This window comes from Nothobranchius furzeri, chromosome 8, assembly GCF_043380555.1.
Source record: "Nothobranchius furzeri strain GRZ-AD chromosome 8, NfurGRZ-RIMD1, whole genome shotgun sequence".
Classification (NCBI taxonomy): domain Eukaryota; kingdom Metazoa; phylum Chordata; class Actinopteri; order Cyprinodontiformes; family Nothobranchiidae; genus Nothobranchius; species Nothobranchius furzeri.
Genome location: NC_091748.1, coordinates 71,548,006 through 71,561,000, shown reverse-complemented (window position 1 = coordinate 71,561,000; position 12,995 = coordinate 71,548,006). Strand labels below are relative to the sequence as shown.

The following is a 12,995-nucleotide window of genomic DNA, read 5'->3' as shown; positions in this document are numbered from 1 at the left end:
AACTCATTGGCTGCCAGCCATTATCTGAACAGAAAGCCCCTGATACTGCCAGGGCATTTTTTTGAAAAGTCACAGAATAGTGTGCTCTATGACCATGTAAACACAAAAACTACCAAAAGGAAGAGTAGACTCACGTCTTACATCAGGAATTCTCATCTTGTTTCTAGCCATTTCCTTTCTGTCACCATCTGTTGTCCGGGGCCGAATGATCTATCGATGTTATGGTAAACACACTGAATTTTCCCCATTCAACGAGCAAACTATTAGCGAGAAAAATGTGGTCGAGTGACTCAAAAGCGAAGCAGCGTCAACCAAAAGAGCTGCTGTGTTTTAACGGTCTCTCTCAGAGATCCACAAGTGACTACAGCCTCACATCTGAGCAGTTTGCGAGCCCAGGTTGCCCCCGGAAACGGGGCAGGAGACAGGAGAAGCTGTGCACACACATGTTTGACCAAGCAATTAAATGACACAGCATTTCCCCCAATTCAACCAGCAGAATAAAGTACAGAAATTTTATTTTACTTACTGATAGTACATCCAAACACGAACACACAGAGGACACAACTACAGTTCAGAGTCAAAATGGCCGAACATCTATTAACGTGAAGCAGAGGCGTTTCCCCAGAGCTAGCACTGAAAACACGTGGATGCTCATTAATTTATTCAGAATTTTAAGCATTTAATTCCACTTAAACATAAGAGTTACAAAAGGTTCACGCCCCTCAGAGTTGTCATGAATGTAAATTAGATCTATTAAACCTAAAATGTTTTTTTAAACCAGGCTGTAAACATGTTTATTTCTGCTGTGAATTTGTCATTTTTAACATGAGAGTCAATCAGGATTTGCTCTCTTCTGGTACCAGCCCCTAGTGGATGAGGGTGGAACTGCAATTTTAGCTATTTCTGTGTTGGCTTCATTTTCACCCCAGAATTACGGAGGCCTGTTTGCTACATTGTTGTTTTATTTGCACAAATAACACAAGCCTGTGAATTTCTAATGCTAACAGTTAGCCTCTACTAGCCAAGACGTGCTCTGCTCCCCCCTGGATTCTAATGTCAGTTCTCTTGTTCGCACTTCCTTCTTCCATCTCAGGAACATTGCTAAGCTGAGTCCCATTCTGTCTGAACTTGAGACTGTTCTCCACACCTTCATCTCCTCACGCTTAGACTACTGCAACTCTCTTTTCCCGTGTCTGAGCAAAACCTCCCTGAACCTTCTACAGGTGGTTCAGAGTGTCTGTGCTCGGCTTCTGACCAAGTCCTCCAAACACACCCACATCACCCCGCTTCTCCGTCTGCCAGTCAACTTCAGGGTTCATTTCAAGATCCTGGTTCAGGTCTACAGGGCCTTACATGGACAAGCACCATCTTAGAAGATCTTGGTGATCTTCTCAGTCCCTACACCCCCAGCAGGTCCCTGAGGTCCAGTGATCAAAGCCTACTGGTTGTGCAGCGCACCAGGCTAAAGACCAAAGGTGACAGATCATTTGCTGCTGTGGCCCCCAGACTCTGGACCTCTCTCCCCCTGAGCCTGAGATCAGTGGACTCAGTGGTCTCCTTTAAAAAGCAGCTGAAAACTCACCTGTTCAGGCTTTGGTGTGACCTTCGTCACCACTGTCTCCTTTTTCTGCTCTTATTTCGCCTTTCCCAAGATCCGCTGATTTTCCTCCTTCCAAATCATTTTCTCTCTCTCTTTCCTTACATTTTCTTTTCTCTTTTGAAACATATTTTAATCATTTTTAAAATATTTTTGTACTTAAATATTTTTTGCTTTTGTGAAGCGCCTCGTGCTTTTTATCTTGAGGGGCGCTACATATATATATATATATATATATATATATATATATATATATATATATATATATATATATACATATATATATATAAAAGATTGTTTTCTTATTCTTCTTCTAAACCAACACAAGCCAAGCAAGCTATGGTAGTTGAGTCCATGACTGTTGAGTGACAGTGTGATGTAGGACTTTCTAATCCTAGAGTTTCATCGTCTATTTTCTATCAGAAGCTAATGCAGGAGATACGTGTAGGAGAATATTTTCATGTTCAGCCTGCATGAAAAAGTCAGAGTGACTGCTCTTAAGAATATGTAAGTGGATGTCGAACGCTATTGGCTAATGCTGAGCACGGGGCTCTATGGGATAGGAGCAGACTTAGCAATAAAATTGACGAATTGCCAACATTTTATCACAGTACAGGGTGAACCGTTGGGTTTACGAATGTCTAAAAATTGTAAATAATCACATATGTAACGTCCAGCAATGGTCAGTTTAGGTACTGTTTGACCATTCAACATATTGTCAAAAAGGAGACACGAGACTGCACGTAGTCCCTTTAAACCAGCCTGCCTCCCTCACACCAGCTGGAGTCAGAGCCTGCAGCTCTGACAGAGATAACGAAATCATAACAATGACATTCTCTCCTACCAAGGTCCCTTCACAGAGCAACTCTTTTATATAACACCTCGCTTCAAAGAAGAACAGAAGAAAAGAAGATTTTTCAAATTAAATATGAACTTCTAAAATTTAAAAGAGATAATCGTTAAATAAACGCTTGTTTATTGCTACTTATAATAATTAGAAAACAATGAGATGTTTCATTAATCTGTGTTCAATGATTGTTTAGCATGTTTACTTGACGAGGTCATAACATTTGCACTCACACAAGCAAAGTAAGGTAAAGTTTAAGCCCATGACACGTAGTTAACCTTGTACCCAGTTCAGAGCCTCCGAATCAAAAAAGATGTGTTTCTGAGATTCTCGGTAATATTCCTCAAACGTGTCATCTTTGGTTGGCTACCCATTTCATAACATCAATGCATTAAAACTAGATCGCTCCGGTTTTTCTTCAGTTCGAGAGTTCTAGAGAAAAGCTTCAGACCGGCCATATGTAGCAAAACCTCTTTAACCATCAAAGATTTTGACACGTCGTCAAAACCTTTAAGACCTTTTTGAACCTGCGAAGCTGATACAACAAGATAGTTCCTGCAGAACAAGTTTATATTGTTGAGACTCCTTAAGAGTCCCAGTCGCTTGGTTTCATCCAACTGTCGTGCCTGGAGATGATCCTGGACTGACCTGGTCATACCGGAAGTTACTCTACGGACTTCAGTACTGGGGTCTCCGACATCTCAGATCCAAAAGGGCGTCTCCGCTTGGGGTACGTAGAACACAGTGAGATTGCGTCTGGATGTGGTTTTGATTATAACTAAACTCATAGCTTAACGTAAACCAAATTCTTTTACACCCAGAACTCAGTTCTGATCAACCTTACATTTACACACAGGTTCCGGACATCACTTTTAGTTCCATCCACTCACAGTAAATAATAGTTTAACCAATTTTCAAGTTTTAATTGTTTGTAAAATAAATAATTTTTTTTTATAAATCTGACTGTTTCTTGAACCAAAGCAAAGTGTGTACAATCCCCTAATCATGAATAAAGAATCCTAGAATCTTCTGATTAAACATCCTAAGACCAAGCAGGTTGATGTTCTATATTTACATAGCGCATCACAGCTTATTGGTCACAAGTTGAGTTAGTAATATATTAAGCTCTTAAGGCAATTAACCTAACCCAACATATTTATTTACTAACGCAGCATATATAATTCCTGAAAGGGAAAAACTCTGGATTACTGCTTTAATGGAATGCAACAAAAATGAAACATATCCTCGCCTCGGCGTCTCCTTCCAACCAAAATATTTCAAAATCCTTTTTTTTAAGTTTAAAGTCCGGAGCAAAAACAAATGGTTCATCATCACATTGTTTCTGGGCTACAGACGATACAACATAGCGAGCAGTGAGGAAACCAAACTCGTTTCATTCTAGAGAAATGTACACAGAAAAATGCCATCAGCTACTCTAAAATTCCACTCTCGAGCAGCCAGCTGTTTATTTTTAACTTTGAGGTAAAACATGACAAAATAAATAAATAAATCAGATAGCACAGCTGCTACTGGGACACGAAAACGTCTGCACACTTTTCTCATTTAGAATGAATGAAACCCCAACAGCAGAACACTGTTTTTCTCTCTCGCTGCTTCTAACTCTCTGTTAAACACACACAGAGACACACACACACACACACACACACACACACACACGTCCGCTCTCACACACTCTGCTGCAGGAAACAAACTCTCACCTTAGTTTACCTCAAACATGAGCCCCCCTTAAGCAGTGAAGTCATCCCTCCTCTCCATCACTATCTAGCACATTGTCTCTGCCTGTCTCACTCTCTCAGTGCATTATCTGAACAGCAAACACACACACACACACACACACACACACACACACACACACACACACACACACACACACACACACACACACACACACCGCTGCACCTACCTTGCATCCAAACATCAGAGATATGGTGTTGTTGGTGCATGCTACTTTGCAGTGGCACAACATGTGGCTAATGTTAGCTAGCTGGTCCCACACTGGGGGGGCATCCTAGCCTTCAAGCACACTTTTCTCACTCACACATTTCCAGACACCCGCTCACTCACTCACACACACACATGCACATGCATGTGTTCAATCAACTAATCTCCATCTCGTTCCGCAACCCTCCACTATTCTGCCACCCCCTCCTAATCAACCCCCCCCTCCACCGCCTGGCTACTGTCCTCAGCTGTGGCAGGCCAGCGTCCTCTCCCTCACACTCTTCATTGCTCTCATCATCATCATCATCATCATCTTCTTCTTCTTCATCAGTGTAATCCTCATAGCCGGTCAGGAGCGAGGAGCAGCATAGTCAGTGTCTGTCCATGCTTCAGCATGTGAAAGTGTGTGTGTGTGTCAGAATGTGTTAGCACATGTGTGCCCAGTGTGTTGTTGTTGTCAGCACAAGTGTGTCAGCCTTTCAGTGTGTGTGTGCATGAATAATTATGTGTGTGCATTTAGGAGAGTGTGTGTCTGTATGCATGTGCTCAGTGTTGTCCTCCTCTGCAGCAGCAGCAGCAGCGGCCCCAGTCCCGTGTCTCCTCTGTCTCTATCTGAGTGAGTGTTTGCCTCTCTCGCTTTATCGCTGCCCTTCTCCCTCTCCCCATCCCTTTCTCTCCCCCTCAGTCCGCTTCGCTGACTCCCTCAGCCCGCCTCTCAACAGCAAGATCAACGAGACACAGAAACAAAGATAAAGAGCAAACCTGCACCTGGAGGTGAGGAGAAAATTAAAAATGTGTCCTCTCTCCTTTCACCTCTTGTACCTTTGAACCTCTGCAGAAAGTGCACAGTTTTTATTTTAATACACCCAAGTGTGTGCAAACAGCAAAACAGAAGTATTCACATGGTGAAATATTACAGTGGTGTCAGCACAATGCATATATAGAGAATAGCATCTCCAGCCATTTATATGTTATGCTGAGTGCCGCGCTAACAGTGAGAATGGATTTGATCTGAGAAGTCAGTGGGAAGCGGCTGGGAGGTGGACGGAGACCTCTGCTCTGCTGCAACAGCCTCGGGCTCTGCTCCCTGATCCACGCGGACTTCACTGGAGGATAGAAAATGTTTGAGCTAAAGGTCGCTGCTGAGATATCAGTCCGGACACGACGCCGTTCTCAAATAATTCAAAAGCATGTAAAGAAAACTCTCAACACTAAATTTTGAACTGGTTCGTGTTGGGACTCTAATTCTGCTCGTGCATTTCCTGCTGATCTTCCAGGGCTTGCAGGATAATTATTCACACACAAAAAACTTTCAACACATCTGAGAAAAGGTCACTTACGAACATTTATTTAACACGTTTTTTTCATCAAACCCAACAGGAATAACCAATAACATGAGTGAGCACAGGCAATGTTTATGTGCTGCGGTCTATTTTTGGAACGTGTCCGGCAGAGTTTCATTAAAAGCTAAGGAACCTTTTATTTATTTATTTATTTATTTATTTATTTATTTATTTTCCGGATGAACCTGCAGGTTTTTACTGTACACCTCCAAGTTTTCGTCCCTGCTGTGTCTTTACATAAACCAAATGAGCACACAGCGTGACTGGGTTGTTGTCAGGATTCAGTTACATAACACGGAGCAGGAAAATGTGCCAGATCCCACGAGGAGGAGGTCTCCTCTGAGGAGGATCCGACGGACTCTGGATCAATTCTGTTTGCATTAAAGTCTTTTGACGACCTTTAACTGATCCACGGAGACGGTGTTGGCAACTTTTTTCTACAGATAAAAACTGCTGTACTTGTTTGTGTTTTCTACAATCATTTATTCAGGTGTGGTGTGTTGTAATGCAACTACTATTTAGATGCAGCACAAATAATCTGTAGCTAATAATAAAGTACTTAATAACCCCAGGATTAGAATTCACATTCACTTATAACCTCATTTGGCATTGCTTCAATCAAAACAGTGTTTATATTCACAGTTACCCACCAAACAACCGACGTCGCACGGATGTGCAGATCAACTCTATATTGAATCCGTCAGTCTAGAGCAGAGTCTGTATGTTGCTTTTGTATGTGTTTCCCCAGACCTCTACACAATAATTCATGTATAGCAATAGTAAAGCACAGTATAATATGTGCAGGGCTTTCAGATCCAGCATATTCTTTGCTTTCCCCAGGATGGCAATGACCCGTGCCAATTTCCCCCGAACATAAGTAATGTGTGGCTTCCAACAGAGCTTATGGTCAATGATCACACCAATCATCTCCAAGACCTGTGCCAATTCCACACCTGAACATAGTATATTTGTGTCATCTGCAAATATTACAAACTTTAAATTTTTTGATACTCTACAGATATAATTTAAGTACATAATAAACAATTTTTGGTCCCAGTACTGAACCTTGAGGTACGCCACAAGCTATACCCATCAAATCAGATTTGTATTCATTTATTTGTACATATTGTTTCCTATTCCCTACATAGCTTTTTAACCAATCAGAGCACCGGAGATGTGTTGGAGCCTCTCAAGAATACTACTAATGTTAAATTAGGCACATGAACAACAGGTGTGTGTGTGTGTGTGCGTGCGTGCGTGCGTGTGTGTGTGTGTGTGTGTGTGTGTGTGTGTGTGTGTGTTAAATAAAAAACAATGAATAATGTTGGTGGGCTTGGTTTATTTGTGTAGCATGTTAGCAATAGTTTCAGCAATAAGTTAGGTGTTCAAAAACCTGTCTAAAATTAGCAGAAATGTTACTTTGAATAGCTGCTGGGGGCAGCAGTAGCTCAACAGGTTGAGCGGGTTGTCCAGTAATCGGAAGGTTGCAGGTTCGATCCCGGCTCCGGACAGAGAATTCTGCTGTTGTGTCCTTGGGCAAGACACTTAACCCACCTTGCCTGCTGGTGGTGGTCGGAGGGACCGGTGGCGCCTGTGCTCGGCAGCCTCGCCTCTGACAGTGCGCCCCAGGGCAGCTGTGGCTACATCGTAGCTCATCACCATCAGTGTGTGAATGTGTGCGTGAATGGATGAATGATACACTGTAGTGTAAAGCGCTTTGGAGTCCTTACTCTGAGAGGCGCTACACAAGTGCGGGTCATCATTTATTTATAATATGACAGCAGAAATCACCCGGAACAGACGTTGCTGCGACGTGTCTGGGGGATGTGAGAAGGACATTCAAGACAACCAGAATTAGCTCATATAAGGACGTGCAAAAGACCTGGAAAAGATGACGCAGTGATGTCTGGTGGACGTGAGAAGGATGACCATCCCTACCTCATTTAGACTACAATTAACCAAATCTGGACGTGCAAAAGTTACTTGGACGTGTCCAGGGGACGTGAGAAGGACGTCCATGATGACCCCATTTACATCAGAATTAGCTCTAATCTGAACGTCCTTGAGACATGAGTACTGCACGTCCAGTGGAACGAAACTGGACGTGCAGAAATTACCTGGAATAGACGTTGCTGCGACGTGTTTTTGCACAGTGGGTTGGATGTTTTCATAACCGAAAACCCTTTTATTTCTCCAACTGACAGTTTAAAACCAAAGTTTAGCATCACAAAAATCTTCAAAGCCCCTTTTAAACAACAACCTACCAAGTTATCTTTATGAACTTGAACTTTAATTAGCAGAAAACATTTAAATTGCATTTAAACACAAAAATAAAACCTGTAAAACTGCTTCAAGGGATATTCCACCCCTGAGCGAAATTTAGTCTGTTGCCATATTCCCCACATTTAGATAAGTGGGAAAAAGTGTTTTGTAACCAGTCCAGTCATTCTCATTGTCTGGCTGTGTTTCATTAGCTTTAGCTTAGCATAAACAATGAAAGTGAATGGTAACAGATAGCATTTTGTGTGAAAAAGTCATGAGAATGACTCAATAATGATCTTAATTTTCTTGGCGACCTTAATTATCATATAGGCCACAGGTGTTAAACTCCAGTCCTCGAGGGCCGCTATCCCACATTTTAGCGTTTACACTGTTTCAACACACCTGATTTCAATAAGCAGGTGACAGGTGATGAGCGGCTGCACAGATGAATCAGCTGTGTTGGAACAGGAAAACAACAAAAAGATGCAGGATACCGGCCCTCGAGGACTGGAGTCTGACACCCCTGAGACCACACATGAAAATAATAAGTAACACAAAGGAATTACAGGAGCCGATTTAGACTCGGGACTGCGTTACCACAACATACGTCATGTCCTTGCTGCCGCAGCTGCTTTAAACCACCAAATAATTCCCGAGCGTGGCCATGTCTGCATTTCACCATGATATGGGTCGAATGCGGAGAGCAAATGTCACCGCACCCCAGTGTGTGACAACTAATTGGACTTTAATATCCCTTTAAATTTAGTACCAGGAGGAGCAAAACCACCAAAACAGGCACATTGTTGAAAATGATGAAAGCAGGATTTATACGATTAATTAAAAGTAACAAAGTCTCATCAGCAGCTCTACAAAAATGTTCGTCATGTTTGGAATATGCTGAGTAGAGAAGAGGAGGAGATAAAGGGCAGTGGAAGTCAAACAAGTCATAGCTCACCCCTCAGATGAGGCTCGTGATACTGATGGCTGGGCCATCTGGACTATAACACACACACACACACACACACGCACGCACATGCATGCACGCGCGCACACACACACACACACACAGTGGTGTCTCTGTTGCCTTCTCACCTTGAGTTGAAAACAAACAGCACAGCAAGAGAAAACATAAGACACAGAAATCCAAACGGTGCGGGAGAAAGCGGAGCGGGAAGGAAACAGTTTCAGCTCAGTGGACAAGACATAAAAAAATAAGTTGGAAATTTGGAAATTAGTAAAAAATAAAAATAGATCATAGACATTAATGAGAATTTATTTCATTTGCATAATCTGCCAACATTGTAATTATTTTTCTGATTATTATTGTAACCATTAAAGAAAATGGTGACAACAGCAATTTTCAACACATAGGATAAAATACACAGGCTTCCGGGGGAGCCCAGTGAGATGCTGAGAGTCCATACAAGTTAAGTAATGGGGGGGGGGGGGGGGGGGGAGGATGGGGGCTCCCCCAGCAAACACTCGGACGTTTAATGACAGTTGAAACAACGTCAAACCGACACGTCCTGTCGTGGTTGAAAAATAGTTCCAAAGCGAAAGTTGAACCAACGTCTTTTCTGGCCATGACATGAACGTCTTTCAGCGCGTCTCATTTCAACGTTTGATAATTAAAATTTAGGCTTCATATTACTATATTAATGTAAAAAAATATTTATCATTATTTTGAAATATATCATTACAAAATAGCGTAATCCCAGATAACTGTAAATGTATCTGAATGGATTCTTAGGAAATGTTCAGTTAAATATCTTTACCATGTTAAGCCGTCCTACGGTGAAAGTTTTTGGCCGTGGGCATGACGATGCCGTCGGACCAATATTGACATGTAAAAATATATCTGAATGGATTTTTAGGGAATTTTCTGTTACATCTGTTTTCACAAATTTAAGACGTCCGACCGCGACCATTTCTGGCCGTGGACACCATGTTGCCGTCGTGACAATGTTTGCTGGGCCCTGGGTGTGTCAGCTGAGGTCTTCCAGAGGAGCCCCCCACCCTTTTGGCGGAAGTGGGCTTCCCCTAGCTCCCCCGTAATTCAAACCCTGACTTTACCATAGATCTTTATAAAGCCCTTTTAAAGTTACAACAACTGAGTTTTCCAACTAGCTGTGTATAAAAGAAATCTATAACAAAAAACCAGAACATGGTAAATGGCCTGTATTTGATAGAGCACCTTCTAGGGTTATACAACTCCCAAGGCGCTTCGTAACAAAACTCGTCATCCACCCATGCACACACACACACACACACACATACACACACACACACGCTGATGGTGATGAGCTACAATGGAGCCACAGCTCTCCTGGGGCACACTGATGGAAGACACCACCGATCCCTCCGACCAAGCAAGGTGGGTTAAGTGTCTTGCCCAAGGACACAGCGACAGACTGAGCGGGGCTCGAGCCTGCAACCTTCCGATTACGGGGCGAGCACTTAACTCCTGTTCCACCGTCGCCCATAGGAGTTCTGTTCTGTACTTTGAAAGAATATTTCATATGTTCCTCCAAGATGACGTGTGCTGATTTAAGAAATTTCAGCAACAACCAAAGCCTTCGGAAAGTCTTGATTTTGGTGATTAGACATCCTAAGAGCAGCTGTACAGTTAGTTGCTCTATGTTTGGGAAGAAACAGATGGAGGTCCTCTAGATATGTACTAACACACAAGCACACACACACACACACACACATGCATGCATGCGTGCACACACACACACACACACACACACACAAATAAAGTAACACACCTGAAAAACATGACACATTCTGGGGAATTACTGCAGATATTAAGAGCACTGCATGATATCACGGTTGAAATTACAAAAAAAATTATCTAAAAATTGTCTAAAAATTATCAAAGAAAAAGACTAATTAAAGGGGTGAAAATTAAAAAAAATGTTTCAAAGTGAGATGATACTAATGAGCCTAGCAGGCATGCACTACATGTTAACATTAGTAGGTCAGCCAGCACAGAAATAACTACACTGTGTGTATGTATGTGGTAACCTCTTGCACTCCCAGCCAATCACAGCAGATTCTCCATTCGACATACGCACCAATTAGAAATGACTCCATGCATCAACGTTTGAAATACGGTCACATGACCATCTTTAACCAGCTGTGTATTAAGGTTCCACATGAGTGACTTTGCCTCCCGTCGTCCTCTTGCTGCTGCAGCATGAGGACTCTGATAAATGCCGCAACCTCCCAGCAACAAACAGCAACTGGGCGGAAGATTAGTGTTAATGGGCTGTTATTTACTGAACATTTTATAATAACTAATACTAATGGGCATGCTGCAACTGAAATGGAAATGAGGTTTCAAGTCACGGCACAGCCATGCATTTTCTTGATTTAGTTGTACATCGCCACTATGTGGTGAACAGAGGCACAGCAGCATCTGTAATTTTTATAAATACTTAGAAAAACCTTCATTTTTGTATCTATTATTTACCTATTTTAGGTGAACATTTTTAGTAATCTGTAATAGGAATGAATGCCGTGTAGGTCATACTCCGGGGAAAAACATCTCTGGTGCGCCTGTTTGAGGACAGCTGGAAGAGAAAGTGGCAGAAGACGGATTTGGAGCCTTATTCATTGATATTCATGATATTTGAACATTTCCCCTCCCCATTGATGTTTTATCTCCACAAATAACACAAGCTGAAGGAATTCTGCTAACGCTAACAGTTAGCTTCTACTAGTCGAGACGTTCTCTGCAGTTTCCTGGATGCTAAACCAACAACAGCCTTCCTCGCCATGAGCCAAGATGGGCGAGTCCATGAATGTTAAGTGATAGTGTGACGTAGGTCTGAGTTTCTAATATGTTAAAATGTCTCTGGGTGTAGAAAATATCGTCTAGCTAGGAACAGGGATGACTCATATGCCACTAAGTATAATTGTAACTTCTGTTTAGCATACAGAAGATACTGAGTACTCAGACACTGAGGTAAGACCATCATATTTCATTGTTTTTCACTTCAGGTCATCCTGATCAAGAAGGACCTGGTGTCTGTTGGTGGCTAATGGCTAGTGTGCAACACATTTACACATTCCTGTGGTTTTTTGGTACAAGTCAGTGTTGAACTGAACATTCCACACCAAAAAATCTGAATAAGAATACAAATTTGAATGCATGTACTGTTATCCACTCACCAACAATACAAGTTCCAGTTCAGCCACTCACTCGTTTTCTGACTAATCCAAGAGGTCTTGCAGTAAAATGATGTGCATGAACAAACGTGAGTCAAAGAGCAAAGCTCTCTGTGTGTTTGGTCTATATTAACTAAAAGCAACTTTACACTGCAGCAGATTGAGGACTCTGCACACGACAAAGCTTTGCAGGAGTTACTTGAACATCAGAGAAGATTCAGGAGTGCTGACTTGATTAAACATTTAGAGGAGCACTCTTCGGGAAGCTGACAAAAAATTATCTATAAGCTATCAACTTTTGCAGGAACTCTAAGAGTTCAAGCCTCGGTCACACAAGGCTGATATTCTTGGAGATGAAAAAGAATTGTGTGCAGGTGAAGGTTCTCGGTCTTCCAGGTAATAATAACCCTTGCATGTTTGAGTAAAGTCAACTCGACTTCTTTAGTTCCTTAAAGATGTTCTGCATCTCATCTGAGGAGCTTTGTCAATTGACAAGGGCTGTTTCTCAATACCCACATATGCTAGTACGTACTTGTGTAGTTGACAAGCGCATTCTTGCCAAGGACACCAGAAAGTCCATTCTACCGAGTTTGGGAGGACGCTTATTTCACCATGTTCAGGACATGGTGGGTGTGGAAAGGACGGTGGAAAAACCCACAGCTAATAGTGGAAGACGTAGCGGGAATGTAAAAAGAAAAAGCAGGCAGACGCCATAATCCAGTGATCGTATTAAAACAGCATTAATAAAAGGGGAAAAAGATTAAAATCAGTGCAAATGTTTTATGAAGCAAAGAGCAAGGTGCCACATGAG

At 42.1% G+C, this 12,995-nt stretch overlaps 1 protein-coding gene across 7 annotated transcripts in view; it reads right to left on the bottom strand.

Annotated features, from left to right (window-relative positions):
• LOC107392960 (discs large homolog 1-like protein) overlaps window positions 1-12,995 on the bottom strand; it is a 178,785-nt gene that overhangs the window by 149,145 nt on the left and 16,645 nt on the right. The window contains exon 1 of one of the 7 annotated variants that reach the window (XM_054752083.2): window positions 4,369-5,051. The exons of 4 other annotated variants lie outside the window; for them this stretch is intronic. In XM_054752083.2, the coding sequence (XP_054608058.1) occupies window positions 4,369-4,431 (63 nt within the window). In that variant the 5' untranslated portion in view covers window positions 4,432-5,051. Of the gene's footprint in view, window positions 1-4,368; window positions 5,052-12,995 lie in introns of those variants that run through there. 2 more of the 7 variants (XM_015971058.3, XM_015971061.3) reach the window with 2 other exon arrangements.